The sequence below is a fragment of the Alosa sapidissima genome, chromosome 8 (assembly GCF_018492685.1).
Source record: "Alosa sapidissima isolate fAloSap1 chromosome 8, fAloSap1.pri, whole genome shotgun sequence".
Lineage (NCBI taxonomy): Eukaryota > Metazoa > Chordata > Actinopteri > Clupeiformes > Clupeidae > Alosa > Alosa sapidissima.
The window spans coordinates 22,803,396-22,821,555 of record NC_055964.1 but is presented as its reverse complement, the minus strand read 5'-3'; the positions used below and the strand labels follow the sequence as shown (position 1 = coordinate 22,821,555).

The window sequence follows — 18,160 nt, the reverse complement described above, 5'->3', positions numbered from 1 at the left end:
GAAGAAATTGACAATAAAGCTGACTTTGACTTTGACTTTGACTTTGATGTTTTCAGATTATTTAGTTTGTGGTAGAATTGTTGTATAAAAGCAATATAGCACTCGTGATCGTGGGATTGGTCATGGATATACCCACGGGTGTTGTTCGGCCGTAGCCACGAGGCCGGAGGCCGAGTGGCGCAGGCAACAACAGCCGTGGGTATATCCATGACCAACCCCACTCTCACTCGTGCTATATTGCTTAAATAATGACTGGTGGACAATAGCCTGCATTATGCCTTACATAAAATAATGTTTTTCAAAAGTATCTATGCAGTTTCCTTACACACTGGTGTTTTAAATCCCATCTACATCTCTACTAACTGCATGTACATGTTTATCAAATATTAATTCTACAGTGTTTGGAATTATTTTTTTAGTGGAGAGAATGCATCACACTACGGGCCTTTGCATACTGACAATCAATGTGCACGTTTAATTCTAACTGACAAAAATGTCGATATGCAAAGTGGAGAGCCATAAATGTAACAGGACTCCTTCTAAATCATTGTGGCTTGTCTGGTGTTGTTGCTATGTAGTTTGCATAAAAGTGAGAGACTCCCGAACAGTTTTTATAATTTTGAAAAAAAGGAAATCCTCCATTTTCTTCAGATGTATTTACAGAAAATTGATGGGGAAAGCTGAAAACATAAGATAATTTTGCCTAATCGGAGTCTGTAAATGATGTGTGAACCGTTGGAATTGAATTGCTGCACAGTGCATTTTCCCCATGGTAATTTTGTATTTTGCTGTGAAATTTTGTTACTAATAGCTTTGGAGATGTTTAGGGTATATACCCCCCCCCCCCCCCCCCTTCCACACACAGACACACAAATCTCTGAACGATTTATGCGAATGTCCTCTTGGGTGTGAGACTGTAGCCTTCATCCTTGTTCCAGTTCAACCATAATTTTTTCTCCTTCCCTCTCCCTCCCTCCCTCCCTCCCCCTCTCTCTCTCTCTCTCTCTCTCTCTCTCTCCCTCTTTCTCTCTCTTTTGGCTTTTTTGTGGGGACAGCTGTCTGGCCTCTGCTCCGCAGAGGAACCTTGTGCTGCCATGCACTCTACCCCTCCACACACACACACACATACACACACACCCTCCCCACGCCATCCCCCCACCTCGCTCTTTAAGAGAGAGACAGAGATTAAATCAATTTTTCAGTGTCATCAAACCCATGGCTCAGCTGTTTGTGTTGACAAAGGGGAATGTGTTTACACTGCCCCTTGTAGCTGCTGCAGAGTATGCCATCAAGCACTGGAGACTGAGACAAACAAGTCCCGGGGAGGAGGAGCAGGGAGAAAAAGAGTGGCAAGAAAAGAGCAAAGTCACACATCTTATCCGTCGCGCACAAACATGTCTTCAGAAAAGCAGACCCGGCCAGTGTGTCACAAAGATGCGCTCGTAACATGTTGCTTAGCTCTAATTAACGGCCTAATCAGTGGCGCTATTTAATTTTAATATACAGGTGGAAGCTATTGGATCTGACACGTTTGTCCTTGTTTGGATTATAGATGAGCATGTGACTCATCGCAGCGCTTTTCGCGTTTCATTACGGCGCCATTAGGGCTGCAGATTTCCTGTCTAATCGCATGGCCCTTGACAGGCAGGCTCGACAGATGCCTCTCCACACTCAGGCGCGGGCCAGCCAGCTTTGATATCCCAGCCCCTGCCGAACCAACACCTGCCTCTCAATATAGATGGAGAGCGTGAGAGTGAAGGAGAGGCTCACAGAGAGGGAGAAAGATAGAGAGACACAGAGTGGGAGAGATGCAGAGAGAGAGAGAGAGTGTTAGAGAGAGACTTGAGCAAATCTGATGAAGTACAGTTAATGAAAGGGAGAGGGGAGATGCTGAGACTCCTGGCAAGAAAGATGGAATTCTGGGTAACTGCTCACTCAGTGGTGCACACAAGAATGATACTCTGGCAGACAACAGGCCTCATGGAAAGAAAAAACTCCTCCTGCCGTGTCGTTGGTAATAAGTGAGAAGTTGGGGGATGCGCAATAATGTTCTTGAGCATATTAGACATCTGACTGTCACCATCGTTTCCCGCTAATCTGAGAGCACCGTATGGACAAGAAAGGCTTTTATCATTGTTGACAAAAAGATGTTCAAACTCATCAGCTTGCCGACACTCATTACCACTTAATATCAGTTAATTGTGGCGTATTTCATTCAAACTCAGTGTTAGGGAAATGAATACTCTTTTCCCTCGCTGCCTATTCAACATAATATCTATTTGCTCTTCAGCAAATTTTCACACTCTTTTTGTCTTTAAATGAAAAAGGAGCCCTCATCTTATTACTAGTCTCTTTCTGAACACCATCATTCCCTTGATGGTCTCATAGTTATACTGAAATTACTCTTTGTATCACATATGTATTGTATTATTACAAGGTAATTATATGATATTTTCTTTGTCATAGCATCCCATAATGTCTTCACATTTAAGTGTGTGTGTGTGTGTGGTGGGGGTGGCGGGGGGTGAGGGGTTGGCATGGCGGTGGTTGTCTGTGTGTTTAGGTGACTTGATAGCCTTCACAATGCTTCAGAAAACCTACACTGATGTCTGCTTCACTGAAGCCTTGACTCTAAGTGTGTGACCATGAGAGAAAGGGGTGTGTGTGTGTGTGTGTGTGTGTGTGTGTGTGTGAGTGTGTATGTGAGTGTGTATGTGAGTGTGTATGTGTGTGTGTGTGTGTGTGTGTGTGTGTGTGTGTGTGTGTGTGTGTGCGTATTGGGGATAAATATGACAGGAAGTAAAGCATCGGTGGGTATGGCAGGGCCCTGAAAGCTCTCTGGCTGATAAGGGAGAAGAGATGAAAGGAGGTCACCTCACACATGAAAAGCCTGTATGTGTGGACGCTACAGTAAATGCCCCCCAACGGGCACACACACACTGAGACACTACTCCAGCAAACACACGGCTAGGAATGCCTACAGAAGCACACAGGCATGCACTCATGTCACACACACACGCACACACACACACACACTCACACACAGACACAAACAACACACACTGATTCACTCTCATACAGACATGTTTACACCCACACACATCCACAGATTTGCACACAGACACACACACACACACATCCACATATTTGCACACAGACACACACACACACACATCCACATATTTGCAGACACACACACACACACACACACACACACACACACACACAGACACACAGATACATTATTTATATATTTATTTGATCATTATACACATACACACACACACCCACAACCACCCGATAAACACACTCACACATACATACACACGCACACACACGCACACACACACACGCACACACACACACACACACACACACACACACACACACACACACACACACACACACACAGGCACACACACACGCACACACACGCACACACACACACACACACACACGCACACACACACGCACACGCACACACACACACACACACACACACACACACACACAGGCACTCTATTAAAGCCACATCCGCGTGTCCCCTCTGTGACCCTGAACAGGAGTCAGAAAAGTGTGACACATCCACAGCTCTGGTATGCCGCACTCTGATGACTGCTGCTGCCACCGGCAACCAAGCTTCAGCGTTCCGAGGAGATGGGCGGTCTGTATCCTAGGGCAACGTCACACACCTCGACAGCCAACAGAGCCTCATAAATGTCCTTCAGATTCCACTGTCATTCCAGTCCTGTAAAAGTATGGGGAGAGAAATAGACACTGAAAAAGAGAGAGAGAGATAGAGAAAAAGAAAGAAAGAAAGAAAGAAAGAAAGATACAGTAGGTAGAGGGAGAGAGGGAAATTAATGTCTCTATGCTTCCATGCTTTTCAGACAGTGTAGTTTGTATCAATATCGTCAGCAGATTGTCAAGGCAGCGACCCATTGTGGAGTCGCATTAAACAGACCCAGTCTCTCAGCTTGACAGGACAGCTGCTAGACTAGAGACATGCACATCATAGGAATGAGCACAGCTTTGCTAACAAGAGACCAGCAGGTGCCAGTAGACAAGCTATAGAGTTTAGTCAGTAGGTTGTGTACATCATTTTTACCCCTCATAATCAATTGTGTGATCTATTCCTGAGTTGCATGTTGTATTCCCTGTTATTTAGATGGCTCATGCGTTATCATGTGTTTTGCAGCCTTATTCCATGTAAATATACTGCTCAAAAAATTAAGGGAACACTTCAATCATACACTGGATCGGTAACCTTACTCTGACACTGTTTGGTTCTGAGCACAAGTAAAACTTTTGAGGCGAGTGTTTTATTTTGCAAGGACATTCTGTGAATGTAGTTTGAGAATGGAGAAAAGGGTGGAAGGTTTCAAAAAATGTGTTTTAACAATTGTGGAAAAATGTAAGTGTTCCCTAAATTTTTTGAGCAGTAGGGGTAGGAGGTCTGTGGAGATGCCCTGGGTGAAGGATGCTATTTAACTCAAAAGATTGTTATTATATGAATGTGTAGTGAGGGCATATATGAAGTCTGAAGCAAGCAACCTTGAAATGATTTTGAAGTCAAGAGGAAGTTTAAATAATCTGCATTGTTTGCAAAATTGAAAATCTGCTTAACATTCTTCAAGCAGCTAAGCACTAAATTTTGAGTCACAGATATTTTCAATAGCTTTTTTGTTTTGTTCAAAAGAGAAACAAGTCATCTGTTAGCAGCAAATCAAAGATTCAAATAGATACCTTGTGACAAATAGATACCTTTAGACTGATTGTTAATAAATGTATGATGAATACAGACCAGAGAGAGAGAGAGAGGGAGGGAGAGAGAGAAAGTGAGAGGGAGAGAGAGAGCCGGATGAGAAAAATAATGTGAAAGAGAGTCAGGGATGATGCTAAGGAAGGTATAAGAGAGATAGAGAGAGAGAGAGATAGAAAGAGAGAGAATAAAAGAGAGAGAGTCCCATTGCAAGGCCCTGACTTCCACTCCCTCTCATCTAGGTGTAATTTGCAGGTAACGGAGTGGCGAGCCATACCAAATGGCAAAGCAATCACAGGAAGGGATGTGTGTCATCATCGGATCCAGCACACAGAGCTTAATCACCCCCTTTCTAATCATCCGCCACCTCTCTGGCTGTTGTTTTTTTAACCACCTCTTCCGCAAGGATGTTAACAGTCAGTGAAAAAACACATTAGACTTGCAAATACATGAGATCTTTTTAAATCGGCACTCTCTACTCCGCAAAGTCAGTCAATCTAGGCTGATCAGCTGAAATTCTCCCGTTAATTACCAGTAGAAAATGGGTTGGCTTTCCTTCGTTTTTCCCCCCTATGGAGCTATTAATTAGGCTCCCATTGAAAGAATGTTTGAGGGACACCTTTTGGGAAGCAAAGGAACGCATGTGATTGCAGGCTTTGGCTGTTACACATCCATCCGAATGGTACTACTGCACCAACTTCACAACGTTGGAAGAACCAGTTTCATAGTGAACAAAAACAAAAACACAGCAACAAAATGTCAGGCAAGGGAGCGCTTAACCCAATGGAACCTTTTAGTCTTTCACTTTCACCATGGCTACCAAAATAATCGGTTCCCAGTTTAAAAATAGTGTTTTTTTAACTGGATAAACATTAACATGCTTTCTTATGCTATAGCCTTGTGTGTGTTGGCTTGTGCACTGTAGGGTATATGGTACAGCTGCACATATAGCATAGGTAAGATGAGCAACCATGCAGAAATGTAAACAACATTTAGAGGGCTGAGATCCAGAGGGGCGTAAGTGACATTTTTGGCGAAATTGAGATATACATCAAATGAATGCTCTTTATCAGCTCTTTCGACTGTCAAAAGGAGAACATCATTTTAAAAGCAATTAGTCTAATTAATTTAGAGTTATTAGTGAAAAACCAAAGGACCTAACACTGAACACAATCAACCTAGCCAGTGAAATGTTACCATGCCAGCAGTGACTCCAGCAACAGCCTTCTATCATGGGAAGGTGGCCTAACAGTGAATGCATTACTTTACCAACACACAGTCACACAAAAAAACAACATATAGACAGCAGTTGGTTCAACAGCAGCATGGTTCACACTGTCACACCCTTTCAGACTTTGTGGAGATGGGGTGTAGCATTGCTGAGCATCTGTAGACTAGAGCAAAGGGGTTAGAGTTTTCTCATCTATTTTTAAGGGAGGAATTGTCAATGCCCATGAAGAATTTCAAGCAACTCGTAGTCTGACTAGAAGGGAAGAGAGGTTCATGAAGTAGTTTGCGGGAGATCTCCGCCGGGGGGGGGGGGGGGCGGGTCGTGAGTGACGTGTGTAAATGGCGGCTTTGTTCTCGGCGCTGACACCAACGGAGTCCTGTCAAAACAAACTATGATGCTGTGCTGAGCCGTGTGGCTCCACACAGCACACAGCCCAGTTAGCACAACAAACAGTGTTATCATAGACAAAGCACAGGCACATGGTGTGGGTATACTCACTACCATATACACAACATAGTAAATATGCATATCTACACACACACACATACACACACATGCACATGCATTTCTCTCTTTTGTTCTCTCTCCCTTTCTCTCTCTCTCTCTCTCTCTACTACTCCACTCTTTCTCTATTTCTAACTAATTCTCTGACACACACTCTCAACATATATACAGTGTATATATATATATATATATATATGTATATATATATATATATATATATATATATATACACAACTAAACTAAACAAAGACATGCATAAACACACACACTAAGCCTTGCATTTACATACACGCTCTAATGCATACATACAACTGAACACACTAAGCGCAGGGACATACAATATGTATGCATACCACCTTAGCTATCTCTCATGGCATGGAACAGGCTCCAGGGCTGTATATTTAAATGAGACCTTCTGCACTTGTCACCAAGGCAATTACACAGTGGAAGTACATGTCAGGCCCTTCCCTATCCCTACATACAGTATATATATATATATATACAGTACACAAGGAAATATATCCCTCACATGATCTCTGAAATAGACACACACTCACACACAGACACACACAACATAGACACACATTTGGACCAACTCACTCACAAACACACACACACACACACACACACACACACACACACACACGCACAAACCCCTTTGGCCTCATCTCTGTCTGACAGATATGATCCCTAACTAACATACTCACACACAAACACAAACACACACATACACACACAAACACTAACTCACACACACACACACACACACACACACACACACACACACACACACACACACACACACACACACACACAAACCCTTTTGGCCTCATCTCTGTCTGACAGATATGAGCCCTAACTAACACACTCACACAAACACACACACACACACATTCGAACCCCTTTGGCTTTGGCTGTCTGAAAGATACAGTACGATCTTTGGCTAACACACACACACAGACACACACACATACGCACACACACACACACACACACACATACGCACACACACACACACACACACACACATTGCTGACTGCCTCCTCTGTGTGCTTGTGTGCTCCCAGGTATCCCCCGGCTGTGATTCGGTGCTGGTGAATGGGAAGGAGATGCGTGGGCGCCAGTCCCTGATGGTCAACTTCACCTACCTGTACCTGAGCACGCAACTGGAGCTGACCGTGTGGGTACCGCGCCTGCCCCTGCAGATCGATGTCTCCGACACCGAGCTGAGTCAGGTTAAAGGCTGGAGGGTGCCCATCCTCTCCAACAAAAGGTGTGTGCGTCATATGTACTGTATGTGTGTGTGTGTGTGTGTGTGTCAGTGTGTTTGTCACTTTCACCAAGAGCTCGTTTCTTCATTTCTTAGGTTAAAGATGTTTGTATCTATGTGTTCATTTGTGTCCGTGTGCCTGTGTGTGTGTGTGTGTGTGTGTGTGTGTGTGTGTGTATGTAACTGCCAACCATTCTTTAGAGCAGTAGTTTAGAGAGGTAGCTGGCTGCACACATTCAAATCCTCTCACTCAGTGAGCAGCACCTGGGCACCTCCCTCTGTGCAGGGCTGCAGAATGAGCGTTGCTCTTGATTATCACGCTCCCAGTTCATTTAGCCCTTTCTCATCCAAGTCTCATTGAGCTGCCGCCAACGTCACAGCGGCACCCTAATCTCCGCTCGCCCAGGAGGCAGCTCGCCGCATTACCGGGGGCTCGTTCGGGAGGCCGGCCGGCCGGCGGGCGTGATGAGTTGCGTTGTTATCGGCAGCGCCGGGACCGCAGCCTTCACTCTCTGTCTCCTCGCGCACTCTTCTTTCAATTTGGCCAATTTCTCCTGTCGCCCCAAACACGCCACGGCATACGCCTGTGAAATGGGGGAGCTTCACTTTCGCCACTGGAGAGACCCGAGTCATGCAAAGCTGATTGTGTGTGTGTGTGTGTGTGTGCGCCTGCGTCTGCGTCTGCGTGTGTGTGTGTATGTGTGTAAGAGAGAGAGAGTGAGATAGAGAGAGAGGGAGATTAAAATACCTGTTGCAGTTCATAGGTGTCATATTTTATTCATGAATAGTGAGATAATGGCTTTAGATAGTGTCTGTTCTAGTCAGTAAAAGTGATGTAACTGGATGTAACGGCCTGATTCATAATAGTAATACAGTATAATTAGGTTTGTATCACTGTTTCCAAATCCATAGCCTTAATGCAATATTATAGTCTACTACTCTCTGTAGTCTTTACTGCACCAGCTGTTAGCTGTACACTGTGTTTGTGAGAGGATATGAAGGAATTGGTGTGTGTAGTGTTTGGCCATCTTCATCAACGGAATATGTTACAGTGAATTAGGACAAAAGGGAGGAGTGTATCCAGAAGAGGCGTCTGCATGCGATCGGGAGGTAACCGAGAGTTCAACGTGAACATCTGAATAATTAAGAGCTTTATCTCCGGCATCCCCTGTCGATTTTATGGAGGCGATAATAAGGAGATAATGGGTGCATAATATGAAAATGTAAAATTGCGAGTGAGATGCCAAGTCACATGCCTCTGAGCACAATGCCACTGTAAAACTGTGATGCCCAACTTGGAAGCAGCCGCTAGTGTTAAAAGCACTCCAAGCAACACCATTATCCGACTATCAAAGCCTCTTACAAGGATAAAACCCTCAGATTGGACTCGAAATGATAGCAAGCCAGGATGAGACTAAATTAGCTAAAACATAATGGTGTTGACACGAAAGGTGCCTTGAGCATCTAATGCGTGGGAATGTGTTGGTGTATTTTTACCTTTGGCAAATGTTTTGTGTACAAATTGTCTATATGTGTATGTTTGTCTAAGGTTGCAGTTACGTGTTGTGAAATGCTTTCCAGTTGTGGACAAAACTTAAACCCAGATTTGTATCTGTGAGAATGCTTAAAAAAGGCAAAAGAGTAAATATGCTGTCTGAAAAAAAAGTGCTGGACTAATTTAGATTTTGAAATTCCACAGAGGCCTTTAGAATCAATAACAAGAGTTCAAGCTGTGTTAACCTGGAGGCAAATGCAGACATCACAAAAATGAGTTCTAGTAAATATTAAAATCTATTTGTGTTCTATGCAGTCAGGCATTTAATTGACAATCTAAAAGTTAGTTTGAATTAGAATTGTTCTTTTTTTTACAACTCATGCTGGGTCTATTTCATCTGCTGTATAATGCATGAAACATTTATCAAGATGTTGTACTTTATCAATTATTTGGCCCATGCCAATTGGAGAGTGATCATGTAGAATTATATTCAGTGAATGCAGCACCTGTTGACAAGGATGTGAGCAGCTTTCCGTCAGTGATAAACCAGCAAGCCAAAAGCCTCCTCTTAAACCACATGATGTGCTTTTCTATCCAGTCATCTAAAGACTACAGGCCTACAGTCATTTCCTGTGTATTAGCTGCATTGTGTATAAGCCGCAGGGCAGTGTTTTATGCAAGTTAAAAGAAACAAAGCCATATTAATACCATTAACTGCCCCCGTGTATTAACCTCATAGTTGAAGAAATTTTGCAAAATCAATATATAAACCGCGGCTAATAGTTGGGAAATTACAGCACAGTCCCTGAATACAATACTGTTGACACTGTCATTGCACTCACTTATGTGATGTTGGCTAACGGATAGCCCCTCTTCCTGACACCAGGCCCACACGGGACAGTGAGGATGACGAGGACGACGAGAGGAGAGGAAGGGGCTGCACGCTGCAGTACCAGTACGCCCTGGTGCGGGTGCTGACCCACTTCGTGGCCGAGCCGGCGGACCCGGGCGGGGAGCTGGTGTACATGCTGGGCGCGGACTGGCAGGCGGACATCACGGAGATGGTGCAGGACTACCTCAAGGTGGAGGACCCGCGCATCGCCCGCCTCATCGATGGCCGCGTCCTCATGGGCAGAGACCTGGGCATCACAACCATCCAGGTACGCCAGGATGGCACCTTTGCCTTAAACCTCGGCTCTTGCCCTTGGCCTATGCCTTTTGCCACCATGTACCTGTAGGGTGGACATTTGAGAGTGACAGAAAGCGAGTCGGAGAGAAAAAGATGGGCTGGGAGCAGGAAATGACTGTGGGCCAGAACCCAAGCGGGTACTTGGACCTGAATGTGCTACAGATACTGGCACTTGTGCTTCAGCTGCCCCAGGCACCAAAGAATCCAACCTAACCAAGACCTCCAAGGCCACATTATAAAGGTCTCAACGTAGTTCTTGAGGAAGACATTCCCATACCCCCAAGGCGCTAATAACAAGCTCTGCCCCTCCTTCAAGGCGCTCATAACAAGCTCTACCCCTCCCCTATGTGCACTCTGATTGTGAGGGCAAGTGGCACTGACAGACTGCTTCCAGCATCTGTTTATGTGTTCATGGCTCGTAAACCTCTATCTCATAATGTACCTTTGTGCCTGTTAAGTATGTCAGGAATAGGCGGGTCTTGTGATATTGACAACACTACGTACGCAGTACACATCTGTCACATGAGGTGTGAAGGTGAGACTTGCCACATCTACGTACCTACATGCTAACAAGCTCAGTCCCAGGATAGAAAACTGAGATCACTGTTCAATTTGCTGCTTACAGCCCTAAAAAAGGTATCAGATGAAGTGGCATAATATGTGTCTCTTTGTGCCTCCGTGTGTGTGTGTGTGTGTGTGTGTGTGTGGAGGCAATCATTTGTACTGCACGCATACTGTCCAGGAGAAATCCACTTGTTTATTGGTACAGCGTGGAGTTGGGAGCGGAGTTGTGACGGCCCCCCTTGGGAGGAGCTGCTGTGGCTAGTTTAATGGAAATTCCCCATGAATGAGGAGTGTCAGCTCGCACACTCACTGCTTGTCCCTCACTGTCACCGTTTAGCGCGCCTAAGCTCTTTTGATTTCTTGACGCTTCAATCTCCATGTCTCCCACCCCCTTTCTCTCTCTCTCTCTCTCTCTCTCTCTCTCTCTCTCTCTCTCTCTCTCTCTCTCTCTCTCTCTCTCTCTCTCTCTCTCTATCTATCTATCTCTCTGTCGCTGTTGGAAATCCCAGTGGTGTCAGTCAACAAATGCCTTGGCATGAAGACATTTTGCTCAGAGTTGACATTTATTCTAAATTTCCCTGGTGCTGAAATCACAGCCTTCCTTCCTTTTGGTTTCCTGTTGGTGGTGTTCAACACTATGCTTTGGTTTCCTGTTGGTGGTGTTTAACACTATGCTTTGGTTTCCTGTTGGTGGTTTCTGGTTCAGTTTCTGGTTTTGTTTCTGTTCCTAGCAAAACATCAAAAGTCTCTGGTTTTCATTTTCGTTCCGTGAACCGGTTCAAAGCCTTGCTTCATAATAATATTTAGTGTGATTGCTTTTTGATTTTTTTTCAATACATTTTGATTCAATACATGTTGATTTAAACAAACCACCAGGGTTAACTCAGCTGTACTGTTCATTCTGGTTTATGATTTCAGCGCAGGCTTGGTTATTTATTGCTTATTCTTTGTATCAAATCACAGTAGGGGGTTTGTAAAGGGTAAAAAGCAACCATCTGGCTTTGAAAGGCACCAAATGCAGAATGCAGGCTTTGTGAAAATGATAGCTTTTCTTTAATAGGGGATTAAGCGGAATTGCAGTGGCAGAATGGGGTCCTAGACATGAATGGGGCTTTTCATGCAGCCCACTGATGATTACCTTGGCACTTGTTTTGCAGGTAATCTCACCGCTCTCAGACTCCATCTTGGCCGAAAAGACGGTCACGGTCTTGGACGACAAGGTGACCATCTCAGATTTGGGCGTCCAGCTGGTGGCCTCCCTCAGCCTGTCCCTGCTGCCCAACCCTGCGGACGGCCGAGCCATCTACGTCACCACCACGGCACAGGACCTCCTCCACACACCCAAACAGGTGACGGACAGACACAACATCCATCTTGTTTTTTGTCTGCTAGGGCTAGGAGGCTAGCTAATGTTGCAAGAGGTTTGTGTGTGCCGCTGTTTATCGTTTTAGATTGAATTGTAGTAGGACTCAACTGATCCGAGTTAATGATACTAGAGACTCGCGACTCATGGGTTAATTTGAAGACACGGGTGAAAGATCCGAGTGAGTCATGACTCAAACACCTTTAGTTTTTTGGCCAGCTTGTGCTTTGCCAGTGGTGTGACTTACTTCACTCAGACTTCATTATCATAGCCCCTTACGTGCTGGATAGCAATGCAACAAGAATATACAGTTGAGACATAAAAACACGAGAGAGTAAAAAGAGATAATAAAATGAGATGATCAAACATTGATTAAAAATAAAAGTATGTATTGGTCACTGAATGATGCACGTCATCCTCATATGTGCTTGAAAAGCATTGTACAAGAGTGGAGTGCCAATTAGAGGCTAATCTGAACTTTAATGGGAGCATGATAAAAATGGTGCCAGTGTATAACAGTTTAGTGAGGTGTCGTGTCATTATTCGAACCCCACACTTGGATGCACACACAGATGTGCAGCCGACTGCACATATTTAACCCTGCTAATGTAATTCCGAGGGTGTGAACAGAGCACACAAAAAAGGGAAGCAAGGGTCAGAATCATTTTCTGTCTGATTAAAAGAGCTGGTTGAAGCATGGCTCCTTTAATAGGTCTAAATGGTGGAGCTACATTCCAGGTCTAAACTCTTATGCTTTGTTGGAGATAATGTGTCCAACTCGCCTTGAGCAATTCCCAGCAGTTTAGTCATATATCTGCGAGGAGTAGCCTAAATTACTATTGGAGATTAGAAACTCAAACACTATTTCAGTCCTACAGATGTCTACACAGAGAAGCTAAATGATTTAACAGGGTGCCTGTACATTCATATGGCAAAGTGTTATATGCAATATGATAATAATATTAATAATAAATATAATTATTTCCCCCACTAATGGTTGCTGCTGTAGCTTTCTTTGTTATGCTAATGTATGGTAATATAAAATACTCTTTGCAGAGTATGTGCAACTGAACTGATATTTTATCCTACAAACCCATTGAGTTCATTGTGTGTGATCTTGTTAGTATCTGTGTTTGGTGTATGGACATGTTTATTACGTTACAATGCATGCCATGTGTTTGTACCTTTTATTTCATTGAAAAAGTGTGAGGTGCACAAAGGTGTTAGGTGTGATTAATTCACATAATTACTTAGTCATTTACACAAGTAAATACAAGTAAAAACAATTGCACCTGATGTACACATTTAACCACTCTTCTTTAATTGTTTTGGGTCTTGCCAATGCAAGGCACAGTGTTGATTAAAAATAAAACAGCAGTGCCCCTATTTTATCCAGGGAAATAAAACATCCTGCCTTCTTCCAGACTAAAAACAACCTCAGCTGTCTGGTCTTATTTTGTCAGCATATTGTACCAAGTCTGTGTGCTTCTTGTGTGGTTTCAACATTTTGGGTTTTGCAGTCATACTGTAAAAAGAAGCATTTCATGTGCTCTCTGAAGGTCAAAGCCCTCTTTTCATTGAGACAACATGCATTGCATCTTGTTTGATTCCTGTGTGCTGTGCTCCATAGATTTAAATTTGAAATGTGTGACATCTGAGTTTTTGAGTTTATCTCCTCTGATTTGTCGTTTGTCGCTTCTCCTGCTTTTCAGGAAGCTGTCATCAGTGCCTGGATTCAGTACAGCGATGGCTCTGTGACGCCCCTCAACATCTACGACCCCCGGGACTTCACCTTGACCGCCACCTCCTTGGACGAGGCTGTAGTCTCCACCTACCAGGAGTCCCCGCAGAAGTGGCCCGTGGTGCAGGCCGAGGGAGAGGGCCAGGGGGCCTTGGTCAAGGTGGAGATGGTCATCTCCGAGACGTGCCAGAAGTCCAAGCGCAAGAGTGTGCTGGCGATGGGCGTGGGCAACGTGCGTGTGAAGTTCGGCCAGAACGACGTGGAGCAGCGAGGCGGCGGCAGGGGAGGTGGGCAGGACGAGGGCGAGGGAGGCCTGGACAACAGCACCAGTGAGCAGAGGAACAAGGGTCAGGGAGAGGAGGGCAAAACGGGCTCCGAGTTCACCAAGTACACCAGTGCCGCAGCTGACCGCGAGGATGGCGTGGTGAGGAAAGTGAGCACCACAGCCAAGACCGCGGTGACCAAAAAATCTGCCGGGGCCAAGCAAGGGGGCAGTAGCGGCAGTGGCGGCCAGACCCCCGTGGACTACACCAGCTTCCCCGCTCAGGTGGAGCTCCCCGGGGGTGCGGAGAATGACCTGACCCAGAGCCCGCGCGGGCTGTCCGACCTGGAGATCGGCATGTACGCGCTGCTGGGCGTCTTCTGCCTGGCCATCCTGGTCTTCCTCATCAACTGCGTGAGCTTCGCCTTCAAGTACCGCCACAAGCAGCTGCCCGTGCTGGAGCAGGGCAACATGAACCACGCGCACGACTGGGTGTGGCTGGGCAACGAGGCCGACCTCATGGACCACCACCACCACCACCACCACGCCAACCACCACGGCCCCCTGCCCCACACGGACGAGTGCACCACCGCCATCGACCGCAGCGACAGCTGCGAGGAGAGCAAGTACCTGCTGAACGGCAGCGGGACGCTCAAGGGCAGCGTGTCGGCCCACGGCCAGACGCTCCCGCGGACTCTCTCCGACACGCGCGGCCCGTGCGTGGGGAAGGACCAGTCGGGCAAGGCCGAGCCGCTGAACAACTCTCCCCGGGCCTCCAAGGGCAAGCGGGTCAAATTCACGTCCTTCGCCACGGTGCTTCCCGACGAAGGAGGGCCCTACACCAACTCCATCCTTGTCGGGAACGAAGACGACATCAAGTGGGTGTGCCAAGACATGGACTTGGGACAGTCGGCCGAGATCAGAACCTACATGGAGAGGCTACAAGACAATCTGTGAGAACACAATGTTGGGGTGGGGAACTGGACTCGACAAATCTCACCTGTAATGCCTTTGCGGTTGCTGTTACTTTTTAGTGAAGGACTTTGACGAGGCGACGTCAAGTAGTTTGGAATGCAATGCAAGTGACATTCATTGATTGACATGACAATGACTGAGCAGGGTGAGGGGTGAATGGGTGTGTTGAACAGTTGCCCTGGCTGGCTCTGAGAACTTGAACTAATGCCAGTCGAGGGCGTGGAAAGTAACTAAGTGAAAATGAACCACTGGATGGTGAGAGCACGTAAAAGCATACAAGAATGGTGTAAATTTATTTGAGCATAAGAATTTCGAAGAGCGAGAATTGAGTTAACGTTTTTTTTTTTTTGGTTCAAAAATTCCATCAGTTGGTTTTGTTGAGTAATGTGTTTTCTGACTTTATCTAGCATCGCAGACTGTGTGTGTGTGTACCATCTCATGCAGTGACCAACACTAAATGCCTCCATCAGTTGTATCCATTTCTGTGATCTACATTGATGGTTGGCTATCCCCCACACCTTTGTCACCACCCCTATTCGAAAATTGATGTGCTTTGTGTCACTTGTAGACATCATTTAATCCCATCCCGAATCTGACTACATCAACCCAAAACTATAACCATCATGTAGGCTTTTAACTGCCCATGTAGGCAAATATTTTAGACATCCCAACAAAGAACATACCTGTGCCAACCATGCCCCAGCCAGAAGAAAAATATTAGAAATCCTTTAATAGCTTATGAACGTAACAGTGCCGCCCTACCACCCTTTTTTGCAGTGAATGTTTGAACTGGAGAAAGGAGAAAGAGATTTTTCGAGCGTCCTTCACAGTGTCCCATTGTGGCTGACGGAGGCGCTCACTTGCACAATCGGAGGAAGCTGTGGTGGTCTCTTTCTTCTCCTCCTCCTCCTCACGCTATTCTCACTATAGCGCCGCCTGCCCTCCCTTAGTCTGTGTACAGTATTAGGACGACTGCACAACCATACCAGTAGCGCAAGGAGCTCCACCCTTCCCTCCTAGGCCTGGATGAGTTGAAAAAGTCTCACGGTTGGTCTCAAAAGTAGCACTTCAGGATCTAGAACTAAGGGAAAGAACTGTCTCTGAAGTGATAGGTGAACATTATTCTGTACAGATAGATATTCTTCTACTAACATATATGGTCAGAGTGTGAATGCTTGTTTTACATTGTGTTTACATTGTGTTTACATTGTGTTTTTTCTTTTCTTTTCAAAGGTGTTCATAAACTTTATTTGTGATATTCCCACAAGTTCAAAGACACAAGGTGTCTGTTTGCTCCATTATTGGTTTTGTTTGTCCTGCAGTATCTCTCCACTCTCTAATTTATTTGACAATTCTTGCAGGTGAGAAGAGGCAAAAATGACCTCTTGAACAGCTCAGGTGAAAAAAAAAAACAAATGTATAAAAGAGAAATTGATAGGAGGAAATCTGAAAAAGTAGATTGTAAGAATGCAATATTTATTTGTAAGTGTAACATGAAATAGGATGTAAATAAAATCACAAAAAATCTTCTGAAGAGCAAGACTAGGTCATGGCCTACATGGTTAATTTTGTACATTTTGCATAGAAGTGAAACAGAAGGTTTTGCATTGATGCACCATCTTGGATTAGTTTCCCAAACACTGTACATGGCTGTGATCTTCATAACTGAGAGAGTTGTCTGTGTGAGATTCTCTTGAGTTATTCTGTGATGGCCGTAGACACAGTCAGCACTCTCATGTTTTTGGGAAACTGAACCTTTTGCTTTTTTTTTAAAGGTCCATTCCTTACCCTTGATCATAACATTCATGGAATTTGGGATTGCACAGGAATACCGATACAAGGCCATCAATGCTGGGGTCACATTTGGTTTCTTGTCAGGATGCTATATTGCCACATAGCTGGACCTGCCACACAAACAAAAAACATACAGTATGGGAAGAAATGGCCACAAGAAGGATGTCCAGCTCACTTCTCTGGCGCATTACTACTGTGTGGGGGTGACAGAAAAGAAATGCAATTTTCTGAGCCAAGGTTTCAGTAGGGGGAAAAAATACCCCTCCCATAAAAAATGTAGGCTGCTGCACTGATGAGAATCTGTCAACCACTGAATGGCTTGTTTAGCCAAGTGGGTGGAACATTTTTTTGCTTTTTAAAGAATAAAACTTTAAAAAGGAATCACAAAGGTTTCAAGGCGACGAGATTCAACAGGGATTCAGACGCAGTCATTCTTATTCTGTGATGTACAAAACTATACAGTCACCGAAGCCTCCTCTCCCATGAGTATTCAGTCAATAATCGTAAAGAGCCAGTGTTCCCTTTTCAAAATATAGCATTCAACTAATGAGCATTATTATATGGACTGATTGTAGCCATTTTTTGTACTCTTAAGTGCAAGTGTGAGTGTTCTGGGCAGTCAGAGCACTTGGCCTTCTGTGAATCATTGTAGTAGATTCATTTTTTTGTTAATTTTTTGGTTTCCTTTTCTTTTTTGTATTCCATACCTCTTTTTACAATATGAGGATGTGTACCTGAACAGTAAAGAATATGTATATAAAACCTTGAAATGTTCCCCATACCAATGCCTCTTGTCACTTATTTCACTCCACTACACAAGATATGTGTACAGATACCGTTTCCTCTGTTCAGGTGTTTCCAGGTGTTTTTTCAGTCCTCCTGAAACCATATAATGTTCTATAAGCATATTGAGAGGCCCTTCATTTGGAAATAAACTATGTTTTCAGCCATCTGAATTGTTCCTGAATCTATAGACAAATATATTTAATTTCTCTTTTCAGTGCTTCTTC

The 18,160-nt window shown here is 44.7% G+C and overlaps 1 protein-coding gene across 1 annotated transcript in view; it reads left to right on the top strand.

Moving 5' to 3' along the window:
• Window positions 1–17,888, top strand: part of si:dkey-215k6.1 (transmembrane protein 132C) — a 184,063-nt gene extending 166,175 nt beyond the window's left edge. Inside the window, exons 6-9 of the mRNA XM_042101983.1 lie at window positions 7,565–7,770; window positions 10,149–10,422; window positions 12,173–12,364; window positions 14,091–17,888. Coding sequence (XP_041957917.1) covers window positions 7,565–7,770; window positions 10,149–10,422; window positions 12,173–12,364; window positions 14,091–15,338 — 1,920 coding nt within the window. The 3' untranslated portion in view covers window positions 15,339–17,888. The remainder of the gene's footprint in view (window positions 1–7,564; window positions 7,771–10,148; window positions 10,423–12,172; window positions 12,365–14,090) is intronic.
• Window positions 17,889–18,160: the final 272 nt, after the last annotated feature.